At 33.4% G+C, this 25,839-nt stretch overlaps 2 protein-coding genes across 2 annotated transcripts; one reads left to right on the forward strand and one right to left on the reverse strand.

The window, feature by feature from the left end:
- The first annotated feature begins 11,745 nt into the window (after positions 1–11,745).
- KU80 (Ku80 family protein) lies at positions 11,746–15,685 on the forward strand. Its single transcript, XM_079042962.1, has 12 exons — positions 11,746–11,853; positions 12,597–12,689; positions 12,781–12,832; positions 12,931–13,062; positions 13,168–13,571; positions 13,681–13,967; positions 14,049–14,244; positions 14,322–14,528; positions 14,632–14,799; positions 14,867–15,187; positions 15,277–15,407; positions 15,506–15,685. The coding sequence occupies exons 1-12, from the start codon at positions 11,839–11,841 to the stop codon at positions 15,555–15,557; spliced, it is 2,058 nt and encodes a 685-aa protein (XP_078899088.1). The 5' UTR covers positions 11,746–11,838; the 3' UTR covers positions 15,558–15,685.
- A 1,268-nt stretch (positions 15,686–16,953) lies between these two features.
- LOC145105884 (peptidyl-prolyl cis-trans isomerase FKBP43-like) lies at positions 16,954–20,568 on the reverse strand. The gene is made up of 12 exons (XM_079042963.1): positions 20,459–20,568; positions 20,179–20,252; positions 19,367–19,599; positions 19,144–19,283; positions 18,730–19,060; positions 18,463–18,657; positions 18,249–18,362; positions 18,009–18,134; positions 17,707–17,923; positions 17,489–17,615; positions 17,342–17,390; positions 16,954–17,246 (listed from the first exon to the last, which is right to left on the reverse strand). Exons 1-12 carry the CDS (start codon positions 20,469–20,471, stop codon positions 17,165–17,167), a joined length of 1,701 nt encoding a protein of 566 aa, XP_078899089.1. The 5' UTR covers positions 20,472–20,568; the 3' UTR covers positions 16,954–17,164.
- Positions 20,569–25,839: the final 5,271 nt, after the last annotated feature.

Consider the following 25,839-nt stretch of genomic DNA (forward strand, 5'->3'; position numbering starts at 1 on the left):
TAAACATGATTAGGGTTTCATTAGGGTTGGGCCGTCATTAGTTGCTTTGGAAGCAAGCAATGTTAATCGGGATTTAATGAAGATTTAGGGTTACCAAAAACTAACGAGTTTCGTTAGTTTTACCATAATCACCCTCAAGAAATTGAATTTTCCATTATGTTCCCATACTTTTTCTACTCATGCCACGTATATACATGTTCACCAATTTCAATTCTCAATTTATTCCCCATAAGCACATAGGAATCGCCAATTCTACACTCTAATCGTTATAGATTATATATATTTCTTTTGTAAAATGTTATTATTTTCAACATATAATGCGATAGGGTGAGTACAAAAACCGAAAAACCAAACAAAACCGAAATAACGGATAAAACCGAACCATATTAACTGAATCATTTTGATTTGGTTTTTATTTTTGATAACCATATCTAGTGGTTTGATTTTGGTTTTTTTTTTGATAACCAATATCTAGTGGTTTGATTTTGGTTTTTATAGGAAACCGACCCTATATCAACTGAACCGCCTATATTATTTGAATATATATTGTTTATATGTAATAGTAAAATATATTCAATAGAAAATCTCAAAATCGGCCTATGCTTTCTTTTTAAAGCCTGCAATCAATTTAAATTTCAATCCCACTGTTGCTTCACCTCTTAAACGATTAAACTCATACCCACAAATTTCAATGTAGTTTTATATACGTTTAATATTTTAAATTTTAATGCATATAATGGATGTTTGATGTGCTAATCAAGGCTATTGGCTTAACCCAAAATATTTGAAGTGGCTGCACCAATTCTATGGATGTCATATTATCATTAATTTATTAAGAATGTATTTTCAGGAAATTTTATATAGAAGAAACGACAAAAAAAAAATCCAAAATATATTAAAGTAAGGGTAAATGATATATTAGTCCAATAAATTTGTCACATTTGTTTTAAAATGTCACTCGATTATTTTTTTTTTATATTTTAAGGGAACGAAATAGATTTTAAGTGGTTTAAAACGTCCTTACTGAAAAAAGGACCCGGTTACCCCTTACTTTGTCATCAAGAGAGTGCCACTTATATATTTGTCTTGGTCATTAAAAGAAGTGACACATATTTGTCTACTCATTAAAATAATTGCCACATATATAAGAAAATCAACCCAAACGCTAAAGCTTCATCACCATCAACATCATTGCTGCAACTAGAGTTTACAAGATTTATCATACAACTGAACCAGAGCGACGTGATTCCTTTTTTGACTTTTTCTTTTCTTCACTTTTTTTCTATTTGTGATTAATATGGAAATAGATATAGGAAGTTGGGGTGAAACCATTGTCAAGAAAAGGAAATAGAATCATATTCGTCATTCCAACAATGGAGTTGAAGAAATTAAAGGGGAAATCATATATGAAGAAGATGAAAAAGCTTTGAAGATACGATTCATATGTATACATAGACTCCCTCAAGAAAAGTCACCGAACTTAATGAATCCATTTGCAACATGGTAGCTGAAGGTGTCTACTCTTGGATTAATGTCTAAATCCATAACTATAATTGGTAAGACTTGACCCGACCCGGCATGGTCCATTTGGCTTGCATGGCATCGGGACAATTGGATAGACAAGATGATGAAAAAAGGATACTAGTGATTTATATTAATATATTATAAGTTCTAATATATTAATATATAATCATATTATTTAATTAGTATTGATCAAGAATTAATTTATAATTAATTAAGTGATCAAAAGGAACTAATTAAATATGGACTCTAAGATATATGTGTGTGATGGGCCAAGTTCATTTAGGTTGGGCTAAGCTTTCATGGATAGTCTATGGAGTGTTTAACCCATCGATCATATGAAATGAAAGGTCATGGGTATTAGGGTTTAACCCTAATCTCCACACTATATAAAGATGTCCTTGGTTGGTGAAATGGGACTAGTGTGTGTACATAAAAGGGCAACGGAGAGGATATACTTCATTTCAGTTCTAAAGGCTTAGATTGAGACCTTAATCATCTTTATTCAAGAATATATATATGAATTTCATGTTGGATTTGTTCAACTTATGGAAATTCTATATATTGCGTTCTCAAAATTCGATTATGATTATGGCATCCCTCTTCATAGTCAAATTTTGAAAAACATGGCAAATAAAAATATTTTAGCAAAAGACTGGTCTAGAATCATGTCTTTATGTGAGACATCATGAATCGTGTACCATTTGCTTTGGGTACAGGATCGATTGCATGTGCTATAATATTTGTCATTTCTAAAATTTTCCAAATGCCCATAGGCATTAAGAAGGGAAAAGGTCTAGAATTGGATATGACTAAAATGATTAAGCAATTGTCGAGGACAATCTGAGGTTTACCAAAGATTGGTTGCTCAGGGACAGTTGGAAGTATAGTGTTAATTTTGGAAGGACCATATTGACATATTCTGAAAAGAGGCATCTCTTATTCAGAAGTGATAGTCAAAATGAGAATATGGAGTTGTCTCCATAGGTGGAAGTTATCTGTGTAAGATTAGAAAACTTAATGCAAGAAGCATGTCCAAAGCAATGTACTTTGAATATGAGACTTAGTTTCCATGGAGTTGATCTCCATTAGAATACCTTATAATGACTGTTGACAAGTCTTTGTGACTTTGTACATATTCATTACAGGAGGGTCAGTGCATATAAGTTTAAAATCTAAACAGATTTCGATAAATGATAGGAATTTGAAATTCTCACATTTTTCGATAAGGATTTGGGAGTGTGAAATTAGAATCATTGAAATTATGTTCAATTGGTTTATTTCACAAAGTAAGGATCATAGACAAACATAGAGTGCATACTTGGTGTATGCCAAAGCTATTGTTTAGAAAAACATAGTGTACATGCTTGGAGCATGGGACAACTAGTGTTTTTAATTCAGGTATAAAGTTGATAAAACAGAAACAATGAAATAATGAGTAATCAGTATGGTGATAAATAAAAGTGGTCTATTTATATTCATAGGGTTTGATACCATATTTGATTCATTTATTCTTGTGTTTCATTTTGCATGTTTTGACTTCCAGAATAAACTAGGTCATTCTTCCTGAATGACTAAGTTATTCAAACTATCCACAGTCGGTTATATGTTGGAAGTAGATATGAATCAAGACCGTCATGGGTTGGCTTGTAGAGGTCTAAGATGTTGGACAAAGTGGTGCTACAACACTCATGAGTGCTCATAAGTTCTGAGTATTGGATTCAACCCACGCTCATTTGAATCACTTCATGGATTTTATCACGAGTGATCATGAGACGATAATATCTTATATTCTTCAAACCTAGAGATATGAGTTGTTACTATGAGTTGGTTATGCATTGATTGCATGAAAACGCATTGGTAACTCGATGTTATAAAGCGTGCCTTTGTGTATGATTCAACAAGTAGTAGAACAAGCCATATGAGTCGAAGTTTATCCATTCCTTTTACCTTCGGGATAAAAGCGATATATGTGGGCCCCTCGATGATTTATTGATGAGACATGTGAGTGCTTGGCCAAGCCAGGACTGATTTGATTTGTTCAATCAGTCAGTCATCATGAATCGGAAATCGGGAAACAACAAATGGACAGAGAGAATGATTTATAATCCATGTCTCAGTCCATATGATATCTAGAATTGAGGAATATATGATCCTTTATCTAATGGACAAGTCATTGACAAAGGTCAGAGTTTATTGGCAAGGTCAGAGTTCGACAGAAGCTTTTGAGAGCTACGATTGCTAGTCAGGGTTTGAAGTCATACTCAATAATAGTTTTAGACTTATCCAAGTGGGAGACTGTTGGATTAATGTCTAAGTCCATAACTATAATTGGTAAGACTTGACCCGACCCGGCATGGTCCATTTGGCTTGCATGGCATCGGGACAATTGGATAGACAAGATGGTAAAAAAAGGATACTAGTGATTTATATTAATATATTATAAGTTCTAATATATTAATATATAATCATATTATTTAATTAATATTGATCAAGAATTAATTTATAATTAATTAAGTGATCAAAAGGAACTAATTAAATATGGACTCTAAGATATATGTGTGTGATGGGCCAAGTTCATTAGGTTGGGCTAAGCTTTCATGGATAGTCCATGGAGTGTTTAACCCATGGATCATATGAAATGAAAGGTCATGGGTATTAGGGTTTAACCCTAATCTCCACACTATATAAAGATGTCCTTGGTTGGTGAAATGGGACTAGTGTGTGTACATAAAAGGGCAAGGGCAATTTCACTAGAGAGAACCAAAGTATCCTTATTCTCAAGGTTATTCCAAGTGTTCATGGTGTTGTCTGAACCATTTGAGGTGTCACACTTGGGGCACTAGGCACTCAAGCTTCATGAAGACAAGTTACATAAAAAAAAAAGGTATGTATTCTATCTATTTTATTACCCCAAGTATATGATATTTGTATGCTAGTATAAGGTAATATCTTGGAAACTTCATATTTGCATGTATAATAGAGAAAACATAGATCCAAGGTATTTAGGGTTGTATGTGCACCATAGGATGTTGTAGTATACTAAAACCCAACAGTGGTATCAGAGCCATGGGTTATTTTCTGTTATATTCATGCAAATGTTTGATTTTCAAAGTTGAAAAAAAAAAGAAAAAAAACATGAAGTTTGTCAAATTTTAAGATAATTACTTGTTTTGTGAAAAACTAATTACTTGTAAAATTTGAATCATTTGCTATATGAGTTGAATTAGGTCAAATTTAGTAAAAGATAAAATGATATGATTATTTTATTAGTTTTAAAAGTTTGATCTAAATGTTTTAAGAAGTTATAAATTTTGTCATAAAATTTTGGAGCTCAAAAAGTTTTTTTTAAAGTTGTGATCTTATGAGTATTGAAACCTCCATAAGTTATGGATATGAAAAGGTTTTTAAAAAAAAAAATTGATTCAAAGTTTTTATGGAGTTACAAAATTTGGTGTTAATGTTTTAAAGAATTTCATAACTTATTCTTAAGTTATGGAACATGAAAAGTTTCATCATAAAACAAGCATTTAACTCCATAAGTTATGGATTACCAAAAGTTCTATGTTTCCTTGATTTATTAGTTAGTTTAGATTAATGGAAAAAAAATTGTGTTTTAGTTGTTTTCAATCCTAATTAATCTAAAAGTTGTTCATAAAATGTGTTTTTTGTAACTTGTCCTCAAGTTATATGAAAAGTCACATTTATGAATCTTAAAAACTCATAAATATGCCTTAGGTTACAAAAAAAATGAAGAGTCTCTTCTTATAAATAGTTTTTATGGCTCCATAACTTGTCCTCAAGTTATGGATGTCCAAGAGTCTCTTCATTAAAAGTTTTAAAACTTTACTTAAAACTCATAAGTTAAGAAAATCCAAGAGTTTTGAATAGTTTCAAAACATGACCTCAAGTTTTGGAATTTGAAAAGTTTTCTCTAATAAATACTTTAATTCCAAGTTAAGCCCTTAGCATTTTAAAAGTTAAAATTCAACCCTTATACTTGATAATATTATAAGTTAATAATATATATATGTGTATAAGAGCAAGTCAGTCTTACCATTAGTAGGCCTCATTCACGAAGCCGGTCTATAAGGGGGGTATAAGGTTGTTGCCTATAAAATGGCAGCTTAATGGGTGTCCACTCTCACCCACCGCTTCCTTGACTGGTGGAGGGTCGTTAGCCGAACAGGTAGGACAAGGACTATAATTCTCCCTTCATTAAAAGTATTAATGATAAATACTAAGTAACTAAACCTTTTATTAATTCTCAATCTTAGTTACTTAGGAAAATGTGAATAAGGTGCTAATCCATGAAATTACACTTTGCACTTTGTTTAAACCGTTAGTGGAGCATGTGTGGTTAACCGGCACACTAACCTGGATTTAACAAAGTAGGCAAAGGGTAACTTAATATTTATCATAGTATCGTTGGAGCTCGTGTGGTTAACCGGCACATCGATTGAGGGGTAAATATTAAGGGTACCAAGTATATTTGCATGGTTACTTCACACCTTGTTTTGTGATCCTCGGCATCCCAGTCACAAAACCTGAAGGGCACACTCGAGATTGAAACATGCCATTGAAAAGTTCAATGAATCTCAAAAGATCTAGGAGTTTCAAATCCAAGTAAAAACCTAATTAAATTATTTCGTTTTTCATGGTGGAAATTGGTAAATCGTCATTTACCTACCTTCAACTATTTTATAACTCGGATTACGACATCCCTCTTCCAGTTATAAATAGGTTGTTGGATCCTAGCCTTAATATTTCATATTGGGTGTTATATTAAGGACTTTAGATCAACTATCTTGAATATCTCCCAAAAGATGTCTAGTTCAGACATCTATGATCTTCCCAAATCTCTTGGAACTTTACTTCCTCCACCTTCTCCAATTATTCTCCCTAACCCACAAGTTCAAGATCACTCAAGCCCTAATGGCAAGCAAGGTCTATGTGTGATCACATCTTAGAGATGAAGTCACATATTGACAAGCCGGGAGAGTTGGGTGTCAAAGTCTTGAGAAAGTTGGATGTCCAATCACTTTCTAAGTCACATAATGAGTTCCTTTGGGACTACTATGAAACAGACTATGACATGAACCTTAATGATCATATCTATTTGCTTGGTGCTGCTGAATCAACAATGATTTGGAACGATAGTAAATCAAATTTGATTAGAAGATCAACTTCCCGAAAACTTTATGGACAGTGACAATGGTGACACTGGAAATCCAGAAAAAGCATTCTCTTCCCAATGGAAAGGGATTGGTCATAGTCAACCCGGTTGACCAAATGGTAAAGAGAAAGGCTAAGTCTGAGATAGTCCCATTACCAAAGGGTCCATATGTTTATTTTGCCAAAGGAAGGGGCGTTGATTGCAAAGCTGCCAAATTTACCTAAGGATGTTAAAGTCAATAAGTTTGACTCTACATCAGGTAGAGCCCATTATCTAACTCTGTTAAGTTCTATTATGAGATCCTCATTACATGATGTGACTGGGTCACATGTTGATGTTTTAAGAATCAAAGAATAGAGAGAAATCTTAAAGGAAGTATATGCTGATTCTGATCGCGAAGGTGGATTTCAATCGCATCAGAATTTTGAGCAGTTGCTTAAGAAGTTATGATATATTGCTAAGGAATAGATAACAACAATTTTCCATGTGGATTGTAAGGATAAGTTTTTCCGCAAAGTTTTAAAATAAAAGAAAATTGTTTAATTTTATTTATTTGAAGTATCCTTACAATGGCATTTGTGGAAAATTGTTGCTTATATGATTCCACTGACAGCAATATTGGAAAATGGATTTGATTCTTTCATTTGTGGTAGTGTCTAAATTTACCAAATCAGGAAAGTTCCTCATCGCCCAAGTTTCAATTGGACTGAAACTTGGAATCATGCAAGTTGAATAGTATGATGAATGAGAACTTTCAAGCATTGGAAATCAAGACTAATTACTTGTTCACATGGATGTGTGAGTCAAGTGAAGGACTAAAGGGATCGAGTACACATTCTTGTGCACTGGTCATGTCCACCACAAAGCTCGTTAAGACTATTTGATTTACTAAAGTTTAGTAAATATGGTTATACTTACAAGTTTAAGTATAATTCTGAAACATTGGAAAAGTCTCAATGTATGACAGAACGAATGGGAAGACTCAAATTAGGCAGAAAGATAAAAGTTTCTCAAATCTGAAAAGATGGGAGAGTACTTTAGTATCATGTTTGTGATCATCTTAATGATTTAGAAATCATATCACAATTAGTCCTCTAAAGGTCATCTTAGTGCATTCTTATGACTAAGAAGAGGAGTCATGAATTATTGAAATGGTTAGATCAGGAAGATGAGTCATTCTTCGTTCCAAAACAATTCTTAGAGTCATACTCCAAGATTGTAACTTGAGTGACATATCTTAAAGAAAGGTTTAAAACACTTGTCAAATGTAAGAGTAAAAGTGTCCTACTCTTGTACATTTGAAATTGGTAAGTTGTGATGTTTTGGATAAAACAAAGACCAACTAAGGCCAATTGTGTGAAGTGTTTGTCTTGATAAAGAATCCGCACTATCTCTTGAATATTTGGCAAGATAGTCTTATATGTCAAGAGGATAGTGGGAGTCTTAAAGATCCTAAAAAGAACTTCAAGAACTAATCAAGAATAAAACCTGAGGTTCTTCACTAGCACACGACTTGAGATTTATAACCTATCATGTTGACATATTATGTGCCCATTCCAGTTAAAGTTGGCTTTGCATAGGAGTTCTGAAAGTTCTCAATTGGTTGCATAACAACTTGGAAGCAATGGCAGGCCCTGTACTGCCAGGTGGCAAGAAGTTAAGATTGCATAAGTTCAGTCCATATGAGTTTGGATTTGTCATTATCCTTGTCTTGTGACTATGGTTTTGACGATTCACATGGATAAGAACACATACACCATAAAATCTAAGGGTCATAAGGTTTCTCTCCGATTCATGAAAATGATGGTAAGGAAACACTTCCACCAAGTAGATTTGAAGCAGATGGCAAAAGGTCTAAACAATTGAGACTATGATTACGGCATCCCTTTTCATAGTTCTGAAATTGTTTAGACACACATGCATACTATCTAAGGAAAGGTGTATGATTTTGATAAAGTTTTATCAAAGCATCTCGTATCAGAAATCTGAACTTTGGTAAGAAAGTCAATAAAGTATTGATTTCTAGAAGTCCAGCTGATTTCTGAGTACATGTCAAAGCTAGTGGGAGCATAAGTGTTATGCTAATAATCATCATGTTAGTGGGAGCATGACAATTATTGTTAGTGTTGCAAGTTAGCAATGTTAATTATAGAAAACAAAAGTTTCAATTCGTGAGGCTGCAGGGATTGAAAAAGTTGTTTTGCTATAATTAAGGGAGAGGATATACTTCATTTCAGTTCTAAAGGCTTAGATTGAGACCTTAATCATCTTTAGTCAAGAATATATATATGAATTTCATGTTGGATTGGTTCAACTTATGGAAATTCTATATATTGCGTTCTCAAAATTCGATTATGATTACGGCATCCCTCTTCATAGTCAAATTTTGAAAAACATGGCAAATAAAAATATTTTAGCAAAAGACTGGTCTAGAATCATGTCTTTATGTGAGACATCATGAATCGTGTACCATTTGCTTTGGGTACAGGATCGATTGCATGTGCTATAATATTTGTCATTTCTAAATTTTTCCAAATGCCCATAGGCATTAAGAAGGGAAAAGGTCTAGAATTGGATATGACTAAAATGATTAAGCAATTGTCGAGGACAATCTGAGGTTTACCAAAGATTGGTTGCTCAGGGACAGTTGGAAGTATAGTGTTAATTTTGGAAGGACCATATTGACATATTCTGAAAAGAGGCATCTCTTATTCAGAAGTGATAGTCAAAATGAGAATATGGAGTTGTCTCCATAGGTGGAAGTTATCTGTGTAAGATTAGAAAACTTAATGCAAGAAGCATGTCCAAAGCAATGTACTTTGAATATGAGACTTAGTTTCCATGGAGTTGATCTCCATTAGAATACCTTATAATGACTGTTGACAAGTCTTTGTGACTTTGTACATATTCATTACAGGAGGGTCAGTGCATATAAGTTTAAAATCTAAACAGATTTCGATAAATGATAGGAATTTGAAATTCTCACATTTTTCGATAAGGATTTGGGAGTGTGAAATTAGAATCATTGAAATTATGTTCAATTGGTTTATTTCACAAAGTAAGGATCATAGACAAACATAGAGTGCATACTTGGTGTATGCCAAAGCTATTGTTTAGAAAAACATAGTGTACATGCTTGGAGCATGGGACAACTAGTGTTTTTAATTCAGGTATAAAGTTGATAAAACCGAAACAATGAAATAATGAGTAATCAGTATGGTGATAAATAAAAGTGGTCTATTTATATTCATAGGGTTTGATACCATATTTGATTCATTTATTCTTATGTTTCATTTTGCATGTTTTGACTTCCAGAATAAACTAGGTCATTCTTCCTGAATGACTAAGTTATTCAAACTATCCACAGTCGGTTATATGTTGGAAGTAGATATGAATCAAGACTGTCATGGGTTGGCTTGTAGAGGTCTAAGATGTTGGACAAAGTGGTGCTACAACACTCATGAGTGCTCATAAGTTCTGAGTATTGGATTCAACCCACGCTCATTTGAATCACTTCATGGATTTTATCACGAGTGATCATGAGACGATAATATCTTATATTCTTCAAACCTAGAGATATGAGTTGTTACTATGAGTTGGTTATACATTGATTGCATGAAAACGCATTGGTAACTCGATGTTATAAAGCGTGCCTTTGTGTATGATTCAACAAGTAGTAGAACAAGCCATATGAGTCGAAGTTTATCCATTCCTTTTACCTTCGGGATAAAAGCGATATATGTGGGCCCCTCGATGATTTATTGATGAGACATGTGAGTGCTTGGCCAAGCCAGGACTGATTTGATTTGTTCAATCAGTCAGTCATCATGAATCGGAAATCGGGAAACAACAAATGGACAGAGAGAATGATTTATAATCCATGTCTCAGTCCATATGATATCTAGAATGGAGGAATATATGATCCCTTATCTAATGGACAAGTCATTGACAAAGGTCAGAGTTTATTGGCAAGGTCAGAGTTCGACAGAAGCTTTTGAGAGCTACGATTGCTAGTCAGGGTTTGAAGTCATACTCAATAATAGTTTTAGACTTATCCAAGTGGGAGACTGTTGGATTAATGTCTAAGTCCATAACTATAATTGGTAAGACTTGACCCGACCCGGCATGGTCCATTTGGCTTGCATGGCATCGGGACAATTGGATAGACAAGATGATGAAAAAAGGATACTAGTGATTTATATTAATATATTATAAGTTCTAATATATTAATATATAATCATATTATTTAATTAATATTGATCAAGAATTAATTTATAATTAATTAAGTGATCAAAAGAAACTAATTAAATATGGACTCTAAGATATATGTGTGTGATGGGCCAAGTTCATTTAGGTTGGGCTAAGCTTTCATGGATAGTCCATGGAGTGTTTAACCCATGGATCATATGAAATGAAAGGTCATGGGTATTAGGGTTTAACCCTAATCTCCACACTATATAAAGATGTCATTGGTTGGTGAAATGGGACTAGTGTGTGTACATAAAAGGGCAAGGGCAATTTCACTAGAGAGAACCAAAGTATCCTTATTCTCAAGGTTATTCCAAGTGTTCATGGTGTTGTCTGAACCATTTGAGGTGTCACACTTGGGGCACTAGGCACTCAAGCTTCATGAAGACAAGTTACATAAAAAAAAAGGTATGTATTCTATCTATTTTATTACCCCAAGTATATGATATTTGTATGCTAGTATAGGGTAATATCTTGGAAACTTCATATTTGCATGTATAATAGAGAAAACATAGATCCAAGGTATTTAGGGTTGTATGTGCACCATAGAATAAAAAAAAATAATAATCGAGTGACCTTTTAAAATAAAAAATAATAATAATAATTGAATGATTTTTTAAAACAAACGTGACAACTTCGTTGTTGGGTTAATATGACATTTATTATTTGCCCAGAGCTAATTATATTATATTATAATATTAAAAAGGCAAAAAAAGGATTTAATGAAACATCGATCCGCTAAGTCTGAACTCGTCTTGGACTTGGAGGACGTCATTGGGCCTTCATTTATAGGTCCGTAAAGTTTTGGGGGCGGGAAGGGAAGGGGGAGGAACATCTTCTGGCTTCTCTGGTACGATTCAAACCTCCGTCTTCGTGTTTTCTGTCCAGAGAAAATGGCTCGAAACAAGGTCAATCTTCATTTCGTTTTCTGTTTATTTTACAGTATTTACACCTGCAGTCAGTTTAATGCTTTGTTGCTGAGCTTTCTAACTTGAACTTTATAAGGTTTCGATCATGATCATTGCAAATATAAGGAAACTCCATATAGTTATAGTTCATCTTTCTTTCCATGGAATCACTGTTTGGTGTCTACTTAGGGCAAAGAAAAATCATAGTTAGTTTTGTTGCTTTTGATTTTTGATTGTTTTCAAATTGTTTTTTGAGAAGTGAACTCATGAACGAGTTGACGCTGCTCTTTGTAATCTCTGCTAAAACGCTGAAATCCGCCTGTATTCTATGTAATTACTAAGTAAATGTTTGCTAGGGCAAAAAAGGCATTATCATGTCAATTGTAATACTAAGCACTTCATCATTGAGTTCAACTAGTTTCAGTCGAGCAGACTGCAGATTCATCATACTTGCTAAAATCTCAAAAGGCCACCAGTTCAACTAGTATTTTGCTGTTAAGCTATTTATAGCCTGAGTTTCATAACTTCTGACCATGTTAATGCTTGTTTAGGGCAAGAAATATCCCAATTGCTGATACTCAAAACAACTTTTATTTGTTTTTGCTTGTTGATTGCATACATTAGTTGGTTTAACAACACCCATTAAATGTTTTTTTTTTCATAACTTTTTTAATATGTTTGATTATTTATGGATCAATTACTGGTTTTTGCTTACAGTTTTAACTGTTGTTGAATATATACAGGAAGCATTGATCTTATTGATTGATGTTGGTCCATCAATGCACAGTGTCTTACCAGAGATTCAAAAAGTTTGTTCTTTGCTAATACAAAAAAAGGTAATTCTTTTCTTCTTTTGTTATAAGGGTTAATCCCATAGGTTTTACATCATTTAACTTGTTTTAATCATCCAATGTTCTATCCTTGCAGCTGGTTTTCAACAAATATGATGAAGTAGGAGTTGTTGTATTTGGAACAAAAGGTAATATCATTTTACTTGACCAAAAGGGTGTCTACTTTTGTAATTTTCTTGTCCATTACCTTATTTAAAATATTTAAAATACCACTTTAAATATACAGATACCGACAATGATTTGATGAAAGAAGTGGGTGGATATGAACATGTCACAGTTTTACAGCCAATCAAAGTGGTTGATGGAGATCTTGTTGATGTTACACAACAACTTCCTCAAGGAACACTTCCTGGAGATTGTATCCTACATTTATCTTTACATTATATATAATCATTTAATATCTACATTATATTTATTGGTTTTTTAAAATTTTCCCATTTGGTACCTTGACCTCTTACAATAGTTATGGATGCGATTGTTGTTGGAATGGATATGCTAATTAAAAAATACCAAGATACAATCAAGGGTAAAAAACGTATCTGTCTCATAACTAATGCCATGTATCCTATTAAAGATCCATATGAAGGTACAAAAGAAGATCAAGTCTACACCATTGCTGAACAAATGGCTGCACATGGTATGAAAATTGATTGTATCATATATAGAGGAGATCAAAACCGGGTCCCACATAATACCACAATTGAAGAAAATGATATGCTGTTGAGTATATTTTCAAAAAAGACAAAAGCAAAAGCAGTTCATGTTGAAAGTTCAACCTCACTATTAGGTGCATTGAGAACGCGTAACCTAGCTCCTGTAACCACATTCAGGGGTGATCTTGAGTTAAGCCCTACATGTAAAATCAAGGTGATTTCATTAACTTTTTTTCTGCCCACTTTTATTTGCTTTTTTCTAGGGCAAATTAAAGAACAAAAATTTGGTTTATTCTTTTACTTGATAATCTTGTTATGATTAGGTTTGGGTATACAAGAAAACATCTGAAGAAAAGTTCCCAACTCTCAAAAAATATTCTGATAAAGCCCCTTCAACAGATAAATTTGCCACTCATGAAATCAAATTAGATTACGAGTATAAAAGTGTTCAAGATCCTAGTAAAGTTGTCCCTCCAGAACAAAGAATAAAAGGCTACAGATATGGCCCACAAGTCATTCCTATCTCATCTGCTGAATTTGAAGCAGCCAAATTCAAACCAGAAAAGGGCGTGAAGCTTTTAGGGTTCACAAATGCTTCAAATGTTATGCGGTATATAACTTCTTTTATTTATTATAATTTATGTTATAATTTATAAACATACGTGACTTTTTATTTTTAATTTTTATAAAGACACTACTACATGAAAGATGTCAACATTATCATTGCTGACCCTGGCAACAAAAAGGCGCTTCTTGCTGTTTCTGCATTAGCAAGGGCAATGAAGGAAATGAACAAAGTTGGAATTTTGAGATGTGTATGGAGACAAGGGCAAGCAAATGTTGTTATAGGTGTTTTAACTCCTAATGTATCTGACAAAGATAATATCGTGAGTAGTCCTCGGTTGTAATTTTTTAACCATGGAAGGGTATTTTTGTCTTTTTTGATGTTTGTGTGGAATGACAGGCGGATTCTTTTTACTTCAATGTCCTTCCTTTTGCTGAAGATGTAAGGGAGTTTGAGTTTCCTTCTTTCAGCAACCTTCCAAAATCACTTCAGCCAAATAAAGAACAGCAAGAAGCTGCAGATAAGTTGGTGATGATGATGGATTTAGCGCCAGCTGGCAAGGAGGAAGCTTTACGCCCGGAGTTCACTCCGAATCCTGTTTTGGAGGTAGAGTTGCAAAAAGTCAAAAACGCCCTTGGTTTATGTAGTGTTTTTGTTGGAATGGAATCGGTCATTCCATTCCGTTGACTTTTCTTTGCTATTTGTGCAGCGTTTCTACCACCATCTTGAACTGAAATCAAAGAATCCAGATGCAGCAGTGCCGCCACTTGATTCAACTCTGAAAAGAATAACAGAACCTGATCATGAAGTAGTATCACAGAACAAGCTTGTAATTGATGAGTTTTGTAGAAATTTTGAAATCAAAGAAAATCCCAAGGTTATTTATTTCATCTTTAATTATAGTTCTTTATTCTAGAAAGTAACATTTAAGAATCCATTTGCAGCTGAAGAAATCGGCTAGGCGCTTACTGAGGGATCAAAAGTCAGGATCTTTTGAAGGGCAAGTTGGTAAAATTGAAGACAAGTTGATGGACATAGTGGGGTCCACGTCAGCAGTGAAGGTGGAGACAATTGGGGAGTTGACAGCTGTACAAGATTTTGAAGCTATGATATCGCGCAGAGATAGCCCTGAGTGGGTTAGCAAAGCTATATTTGGTATGAAAAATAAAGTATTGGATTTGGTGGAGAATTCGTATGAAGGGGATAATTATCCAAAGGCTTTAGAATGTTTGGTTGCTCTCAGAAAGGGATGTGTCATTGAGCAAGTAAGTTTTTTATTATTTCTAAAATTTTTAATAAAATAATTTTTTTATTTAGTTAATCACAATATTGTTTTATTTAATATGTTGTACAGGAACCAAAGCAATTCAACAATTTTTTGCGCCATATTTATAGATTCTGCGAAGAGAAAGATTTAAAAAGTTTCTGTGAGCTTCTTGCTTCAAAAGACATTATGTTTATTACCAAAACAGAGGCTGAAGACAGGTATTCATTTTTAATTTAGTTTTTGTTTATCTGTGTGATTGAGTAAATGTTTATCAATCTCAAACTCATGTAAATTATTTTTTTGGTGATTTGAGCAGTGATATTGCAGAAAAAGATGCTAGAAGCTTGTTTGTGAAAGCAGAGACTTGAATGATGGTGTAAGTTTTATGTTTTTGAAGATGCGTCAACTTTGGGAGTAGAAGATTTAAGGTCTGTAATGAAGCTTTGTGGATTTTGGGCATATATTTATGGTAGAAAAAGTTATTGTGTGTTTTTAATTTTTAATCATAGTGCCTTTAAGGCACCTATTATAAATGAAAGGTGCTAGGATGGATATATTGTTACAGTCTTACAGATAGTATTCACATTTTTAGGATACATCATAGATGACTCATGAAATAAAATAAAAAGGTTAAAAAAAGTAGAGGAAGTGGTTATTGTAAAAAATAAATTGATTCTGTGATCAAAATCAATAGATTAATTGGAAATAAAAAGAACATCCCAGTAGTTCTAAGGGTAATTAAAGTAGAGTTTAGCCATTTCAGTATATACAAATACCAATACAGGCCTTAATTGAGTTTAAAGTTAATTGAGTTTTCAAAGCAGGCGTGATCTATAGACTAGAATATAGTCATAGCATACATTTTCAAATTATTAAATCTTCCTCAAAACATTTATCTTATTGTTGACCTCCCAATTTGCTGTAACTATAGACTAGAATATAGTCATAGCATATATTATTAATTTTTAAATTTAAATATAGATCTCAATGTCCACTTAAATTGGGTTTTAAATTGAAAACCACTCCTCTTAACTCTTTTTGGCATTTAGCATCTCCGATCAAACGTCATATCACTTTTATTATGTAAAAAATAATGCAAAACCACTCCAACCCAACACCATTTTCTACATGAGATTTGGTATTGATGAATAGTATAATATAAATTTGGTGTATTCATTACCACCAAATTTGATAATAAAGTTTCATGTCTTTTGTGGTTCTTCATAAATATATTTAGTTTATTTTAGTTGTTTCAAGTTTGATTTTGTTAATAGAGTTAATTTAGTTGTGTAGTTATATTTTAAAATGTAGCAGTTCTTTGAAATTAATTCAAAATCTTACTTGGTTAAATTTGTTAATAAGACAATTTAAATTTAAGACAATTGTAAAAAACTAAAAAATACAAAGGGTATAATATAGTTGAAATTTTTTGGTGTAAAAAGTGAAAAACGATATTAGGGTAGGAGAGGAGATAGGCTCGAGTAAAACTTGACCCTCGTAACATCTCTATTATAAAACCAGAAACAAAATGTAGCAACACAGCACAAAATATTTTGCTTTCTTGTAAAGCTCAAGCCATAAAGCAAGAGGAGTTGAAAAACAGAATGTACAAATACTAAAATGTGAAGTTAAATTTAAGCCTTTTCGGTTTAGATAGACATGTTTTGGATTTGGAGCATCCTTCGTGTTAGTCCCTCCCAATGTCAAGTGTCAACGACCCATAACATAATAAACCAAAGAAATAAAGAAACAGAGAAAAGCTCATTGAAGAAAAGATGCTTGTAATTAAAATTTAAAAATATGGGCAAAAATTGGGCATTTCAGTAACAAAATATCGCCCATCGGTGCAAATACAAAAATGTAATGTTTCTCAACACTTTATATTCTTACAATAAGAGACCGATAACCCTAACAAGAACAAAACCCTCTGTGTATTGGAAAATTCAACAAGAATGGCGTGATGTAATGTAAGGTATCAGTGGACACTACACAATTCGACATCATATACCAGCCATGAATTTGGAGGCACATTCTCACCCGTTCCTATATACCCCAACCTGCACAACAGCAACATATGAAATATCCATCATACTTACTCATGTCATGCAACAAAACAGAGTTTGATATTTATAATTCAGAACCTTTTACATACCTCATTGATGGTGGAATGGTAAGTCTCCTTTTATCACCAACTCTCATACCTGCAGTGCAAAACACCACCAAATGTAATGTAAGTCATCAACTAATAGTAATATATAGTATTTTTTAATCTAAAAAAGTCATAATAGATTATACATACCATCTACACCAACATTGAGCCCCTCTATAACTTGTTTATCACCCAGTCGAAATTTATAAGAGGATTCCCCATTTGAATCAATAACTTGTCCATTCTCCTTTAACTTCACCACATATTCTACCTTCACCTGTATGGTATGTACCATAACATATTCTTCAATATATTTATATTTATATAATTAATATGAGCACAACGAAAAACTGATTGAAAACGCTTGCCTTTTTCCCAGGAGCAGCTACTTTTCCTTTAGGCTTGTTGCTTGTCACAAGCTCTTCAATAACAAGTCCATTAGACAGTGTCTTTTTGTTATTTTCTTTTTCAACCTCCATATTTGTGTTTTCCTCAACCTCAGTTGTTTTTCGCCTTTTCTTTTTAACTTTCTTCTCCTCTGACTGGTTTCCGTTATCTAACTGCTTAGAATCAATTCCAGAGTTCCTGCATTTCATTCATTGTTCTTGTGTTATACAACTAGAATTTCAAATCATTGTGCATTTAACAATGGTGAAACACAAAAGCATACTTGTCTATTGGCTGTAGATCATCCTCCTGTTTATTTTCTGCAGCCAACATCTCAATTGAATTGCCACGTGCTTTTCTCTTTTTCTTTGGTTTCACACTGTCTTCAGCCATAACTTCCCCAACACCACTGATTTATAAAAACAAAATCATTCACTTTTTGGTACCCTTTTGAGGTCAACACATATACATGTGTTTGAAAAACAAAAAATCCCTTCTACTATAATATTATGCTCAAACTTACATATTATTAGCCTTCTCATCATCTTTAGCAACAAACACATCATCATCATCTTTAACAGCATTCCCCTTCTTGCTCTTTTTCTTCTTTGTTTTCACTTCATTTACAGGAGCTTCCCTGTTCATTACATGAAAAATATCATTTTACAAAGTTAAAAACAAGATTAAACAAAAACACAAAAACAAGATTAAGTAGAGAACAATGCAGGAATACTCACTCATTAGCAACAACCTCAACGACAGGTTTGTCATCAACATTGTTGGGATTTTCCTCATTCTGCTTGATTTTTTCCACTTTAAGACCATTGCTCTCATCAACACAAGGAGGAACAGTATCCTTCTTCACTTTAGAGGACCCTCGTTTATTCTTTTTAGGTTTTGATTTACTTTCAGGCACCACTTCAGCCTCTTTCCTGTTGCAATATATTGTTATTAAGAGATAAATAAGATGATTTTTTTTTGGAGAAAACTATTTAATTGCTCACCCTTCTGGTTTGCCATTTACTAAGTGTACATTAACATCATCCTTTGAATCAAGAACCTGAGAATCCACATACTCATCATCATTGTTTTTTGTCTCTTTGTCCAACTCACTTGTTGTTTCTTTCTTGATTTTCTTTCCTGAATCTTCTGATTTATTGATATTTCGTATGGATGCAACTGGAGAAGCGTTTTTATCATCAATCTCAACGAACACCATTTCATCATCAGATTCAAAAAACTGACACTTCTTTTTGAGTCTTCTACGCCCGCCATTCACATCTCTTTTCTTCTTCTCCATATGCTCTCCATCATCATCATCATCATCATCATCATCTGCTCATTGAAAATCAAATTCATTCGAATGAGAAAGAACTTCATGAATCATTTTCTTGAAGTAACAAATGTATGAATTAAACCTCTGTCACTTGAGATAGGAGAAGGTGTAAGAGCTTCAGGTTCATCATCATTGATAAAACTGTCCTCATATTCATCCTCATCACTATAATGATCAGATTCCTGTGTCTCAGAATTTGCAATGTCCTCTCCATATGATTCTCTTTGCCATCATAGTAAAGGACAAACAACATTATCTCATTTTTTTAGAAGGGGTAAAGAAAAAATTCAATGAACAAAGGATACGAATCATCTTGCACAATTGATTGTCGGCTGTGGCCAACATAGTATCCAGTGAGATATACGCCTCGTGGACCAATAACAGAAAAGATTACATCTTCAGCCTCATCAAATTCCAAATCCAATTGCAATGACTCAGTCTTATCAGGAAGGAGTGCACATAAAAGAACAGGACTTTTATCTCCTACATTGCATTGGACCAGACTCTTTTTTGTTGCAGATCCAGTAGCCAATGTCGCCTAAAATGCAAACAAAAGAAGTAGAATCACATGGAGAATTTCATAGATTAAACACCATTCAACAAGTGTGATGCCTGCTTTGAAATTGATCTCCAAATATCTTAAGATTTGGAGAATCTATCTAAACCTGTGACAAATTCAAATCCTATTGTTCTTGCTTCATAACCTAGATGATCTTATCATATCACATTTAGAATATATTTTATCGCTGTTAGCCTTAGATGATATGATCAACACACTCTTCATTTCATTTTTCCAATTAAATCGGTGAACATACTAACCCTTGGTTCACTATTTTTGTTGGAAGAAGTTTCACAGAGATTAGATGACAACCAAAAGCAGTAGATGACATTAGTAATACTAACACATATCAATTCATATAGAACAGAGATTTCCTGGACCCACTCTCGTCGACCTAGAAGTTTTAAAATGGAATATGTGGATGATCATACTCTTAAGTTCTCCAAAATCGTCAAACATTGTTTTGTTCATTATTGTTATTATTTCATAGCCCAAAAAATCATCGCCATAGAGAAAAAAATCGCCCAATAACACTTCGGTGGAAGATAGAGCATCTACCTGAGATATTCGCAGTCGTCCTCTACCCTCTTTGGATGAATGCGTATACGGCTTTCCAGGTTTCACTTCGATTCCTAACGTATTATAATCGAAACATTAATCGTAAAAACAATATATTAAGGAGAAATTGTGTTCGGTAAACGCAAATCCATGATACACATATGAGAAAACATATGATGCAGTCGGAATTTATACGATCGGAATAAGAACAAAATAACCTAACTACAATGAAATTTGATATGAACTTCCAATAATTTAAGATAGTTTAATCAAGACTGACCCCAGAAAGCCATGATAAGAATTTGGGAATCGAATTGCTAGGGTTTTGAAAAGAACCCCTGTTTCTGTTCCTTCTGTTAAAACCCTTGGCGTTACTAGGGTTTAAATAAGAAGGTTATAAAGTCGGAAAATGGCAGGAATTACGATTTGTTGGGTGGACCACCAATTGCCGACGTGTACGGTTAAGATTAGATGCACGCGACGTATTTTACTTATGCGCGGGAGAATTTAAACGACACTCCAATTAAAAATTTCAACTAAAGTAATTGTAAATTTTTTTTACCGTTTCCAAAAGATTGTATTGAAAGACAATCCTTATGTTATCCGGCATATGTCCCAAGGGGTCCGGTGGTGACGTGGAGCTCGGGCACCCCTCAGACACACCATGTTCGGAATAAAACAGGTCCGTCAGTGGCGGACACAAACATTTTTACTAACAGTAGCACAAAAAAATTTCGTCCAAATATAATAACATAAGTTTTTTTAAGTAATAGTACATTAAACCGAGTATTACAACTTAATATTTAAATTTGACATTTACGAGTACATATTTTTTGGAATTTTTTTTCTCTTCCTGTTGATGGTTCAATTCCAGCTTCACATAGAGGCAAAGATGAGCTTTTTTTTTTTCTTGCTCAGTACGATTGTTCTTATGGCTACACCCATAACTAGAGAATTGGGTATTGGGTTTAAGTGGGCTGTGAGCTAACTTGGTGGTGTGCTTATTTAGCCTTAAAGATTAGAGTTGCATTTATAATTTTTTTGGACAGCAGGTGCACCTATATAAAATAAAATAAAATAAAAATTTACACTTGTGAACAAAATTGGAGCAGTGGCCTGGGACCCCATTTGCTCCATATATGTCCGCCACTGGGTCCGACTGAAGCAGATCAAGTGGACGGGCACCAAGCTCATTTCTCATTTTTCTATCTCGTGTTATCTCTTTATAATGAAGTTTTGAGGTGTTCGGAAAGACTATATCTCATAAGTGTTTGATGATGTAAGGTGGTGAGGTGGTGGTCACATTGTTATAGGGTTGTGGGGTATGTATGTATGTCTTATTTTAAGATTTAAAATATAAATACTTTAGTTTGGAAATAAGTATATTAACTAGTAAATGGTTAATAGTTAGACATTTAAATGATTTAAGAAAAAAGTTAATTGAATATCATTAATTTTATTTAAATACTTGGGTGATGACTCATTTTAAAGTGAGTACTCGTGAGAACACTTTAAAAAAATTGAAAAAAAAAATCTAAAAAAAATACAAATCATAAAATCCAGCATAGATCTATGTCCGGGAGAAAAAAAAATGGAAAATAAAATTGGATAATTATAAATGAATCATGGATCAATTTTAATGATGCAAATTTTTTTTTTCAATTTTTTTCTCCCGGACATAGATCTATGCTCGATTTTATGATTTATATTTTTTATAGATTTTTTTTCAATTTTTTTAAGATGTTCTTACGAGTCCTCACTTTAAAATGAGTCCTCACAGGAACCGGACCCTATATATATATATATATATATATATATATATATATATATATATATATATATATATATATATATATATATATATATATATATCAAAGTTCTAAATAACGTGAGGCGTGGGCTTGGCGGCTAGGTCAAAGTTAAGCCATGACGTTTTTCAAGGCGTGACTATTTTATATAAATTAAAAAAGATAAGTAATATAATTATTGAATCTTATCAAATATATCAAGTTTTTAGAAGTGTTATATTAATATTTAGTATCAAAAAGTTAACAAAAACTCAATTATTTTAGGGCCGACAAGAAGAAAAAAAAAAAAAAAAAAAACTCATGCCTTGAAAAAAACTCGCGTCATAACGCGATAAGGCGCACCTTGACACGTTATTTGGGCATCACGCTTAACAAACTTGACTTGGACGTTTTCGTAATGGCTAGGTCACGCCTCGCGCCATGGCACGCCTTGAGGCGCGCCATGGCGCGCTTTTTAGAACCATGATATATATATATATATATATATATATATATATATATATATATATATATATAATAGCGATAAGGACCTTTTTCTGGCTCGTCTTGAGCATTTAAATTAATTTAAATATTCAGGACCGGCCATGCATACTATATAAACTAGGGGTGAAACCCGGTCCAAACCCAATTCGAATGGACCCGGGACCAGAAACTGGAAAAAAGAGAATTAGTATAATCGGAATCCATACCGGTATACAGGAACCGATCCCGGATATGGGAACAGATAAAGTGGGTTTAGAACTGGAAAACTCGAAAATGCTAAAATGGATAGGGTGGAATCGGATAAAATAGGTCTACATACGGAAAACCGAAAAAACTGGGTAATGTGTAATTAGTTAAAAATTGCATAACTCGTTTCTTTGAAGTTAGATTGGCACGAGATCTTTTTCGGCATGTAGTTTATAGTTTTTACTTAAATTCAGGCTATAATTTCATCATTTTAGATTTCAAATTGAATGGGCTACAATCCCCCGAAGTCGTGGTATTAAAGCTGAAAGTTTTTCAGTTTTCCACCCTTTATGTAATCTTTGAAAGTTTCAAAATTTACATAAGTCATTCGTTTAAAGCCATATTGACATGGGATTTTTTTCCAACATATATTTTATAGTTTGTACTTTGATTTAGGTTATAATTTCAACATTTTTGGTTCCATATTGAATGAGTTACAGTACCCCAAAGTCGGAGTATCATAGCTAAAAGTTTCAGGTCTGGTTTCCTTTACCCGAACCCACTATACTTGATACCCATTTTAGGCTAAAATTAATACCTGATACCCGCCCCAATTTAACTTACACTGGTTCGGTTCCAAATTTAGACTAGGTTTTCGGGTTTTTAGCTCACCCCTAATATAAACTGAGAAATCGATTTGTACTACATCTCACATGTGGAAAAAATAAAACATTGAGTAATTAGATATAGGAACACCTCTTATAAAATCTCAAAATAAATTTCATAACCTAAAATTCCTCATTACGATTTTACACTTGGAACCATTTAAAGCATGCAATTCATAATTAATCTCTTAATTTTGATGATGTTATTATAACCTCAAATCCAAATGATTTTTAAGGTTTCCTATGTTGAAGTCGAGCTAGTTTGGGTTCCATCCAACTTACTAGTTATGTTTATTACTGTGTAATCCCCACATGATTTAATTAGTAAGCGTCAGTTATGGGTTGATTTGCTTCATTTGATGGAATCGATTTTATGGAGAGGTGGTGATTATGGGTGTTTTTAATAAGATTAGAGACGCTTATGAGAGATTAAGTTCACAATTATGTCGGACTTTTGTTGATGCATTTAATCAATTTATTATGGATTATGATTTGATTGATGTTCCTTTGGGTGGACCTCGGTTCACCCGGTGCAATAAAAAAGGGGGTCTAAGTTTAGTAAAATAGACTGGTTCTTGGTGTATGGTGGGTTATTGACGTGTTTCTGCATCTTACAACTTTTATTTTAGAGAAAAATGCACTTGATTACCGGCCTATTATTCTTTTGGAGCATATGGATGATTATCGGGCCTACCCCTTTTGGTTATTTCATTCTTGGTTCTCTTTAACAGGAGTTTAGGAGGTGGTTAGATCATCTTGGGCACAACCTATTAATGCTGATGGGAACCCTCAGGTTATTTTTAAGAAGAAGTTGCAACTTCTTAAATCTAATATTTAGGTTTGGTATACGGACTCTAATAATCAATTAGAGTCAAGGGAAGGCAATTCTTAGACAACAGGTTAAGGCGTTTGACATTTAGTTGATGGACTTGGGAGGGGATTTGTAAAATCGTCTTCCGATTATGGGTATGTATTTCTTTTATTGCTTAAAAAGAATAATAAAAGTGATGATAATAATAATAACAACAACAACAACAACAACAACAATAATAATATAAATAGTTAAATAAATAAATTAATTAATTATTAGGTTTTATAAGTCAAGGGGGTGTTATACCATTTTTAGAAAGCAGTTTTGAAGAAAAAATTAAAATCGGGGGTAAATTTTGTATGCATGCCAGACCACATGGACCACTTATGCCAATTGTAGAAAGTCATTGTCTCCTTCCTCGTCCATAAGATGCAACCTACTATGTTTTTTCTCTTCTCGATTTGAACCTGCAGGAAATCGAAATGTGAAATTTATTTGACCCCTACCCCAAACATCCTTCCCTTTGACCGATTGGACCACTCCTCTCCCTTTATGAGTTTCGTTTTTGTGAGATTTATTGGGAAAAAGATAGGTTGCAAAGTTTAGAGTTTTTGAAGATTATCGGCCGTGGAATTCGAACTAGCTCATTCCCAAGGTATATTTCTCCATTACTCCGTCCCTTGTAACCACTTTAGCCAACTTCATAGGTGTGGAGGTTGGAGCTGCCTCCGGCAGCCCCTAGTTCGTCAGAATCCTTCATTTTACGGGATTTTATGTTTGAAACTGTGGTTGTCGGATTTAATGGGTTATAAATATTATTAATCATCTTTAATGATGTATTTTACCTCCTTTAACACTTAAAGTCAAGTGTGGTCGGTTAGAATCATGAATATAGCCTCATATGCTTGCAAAATCTCATAAACATACATATTTTGGGATATTTTTGTTGATAAATGAGTTTGATCATTTTCCAAGCTTGTAAATCTGTTTTGCACCTGGATTAGGTTGCTATGAATGATACTTGACTTTCTTAAACTTTATTGGTCTTGTGTTGAAGTCTAGAACCATGAAAACAATATCTTTTATCTCGATTTTTTCCATAAAAATCCTAGAGCCGAAGAGCTTCGCTTTTAAGTGTTTTTGGTCCATGAAATCGGATTTTGAACTAAGTTTTGTATTTAAAAACAACCCATATCATGTATCATAAGTTTGGTTGGATGTGAATACTTAAAGCAAGAAGTAATCCTCAATTTAGGGTTTTGTGTGTGTTTGGTGTCAACTTGGTGTGCAACCTAAGGTTGTGTTTGGAAACACACATACCCTTATACTTATATAAAATTATAAATAAAATACAATATATGTATTATCAGAAAATAATATAAATAGAGTTACTGGTTTGGGATGTAAGTGTTCAGAGAGGGAAAAGGTCATCCAGCCCCCCTCAGTAGGATTGTTAAGATTCAACTTTAATTCAGGTGAATTTTTTCACTATACTTTGTACTACATTATGGATTCTCTGTATGTTAGGATGTTGATATGTTGTACTGGTCTGTTAGGCATGTATTTGTTAATAATTACATGTGATTGTTTGTTTGGTAATTATTTGTTTGTTTGTATATGTCGACATATTGTGGGTGGGTTGAGGGCAGATTGGTTGTGTGCTAAAGGCCAAGATACCTTGGCAGATCAACTATATGCTGAAGGCCAA

The sequence above is a fragment of the Lactuca virosa genome, chromosome 4 (genome assembly GCF_052849685.1).
Source record: "Lactuca virosa cultivar CGN04683 chromosome 4, Lactuca_virosa_CGN04683_v6, whole genome shotgun sequence".
NCBI lineage: Eukaryota > Viridiplantae > Streptophyta > Magnoliopsida > Asterales > Asteraceae > Lactuca > Lactuca virosa.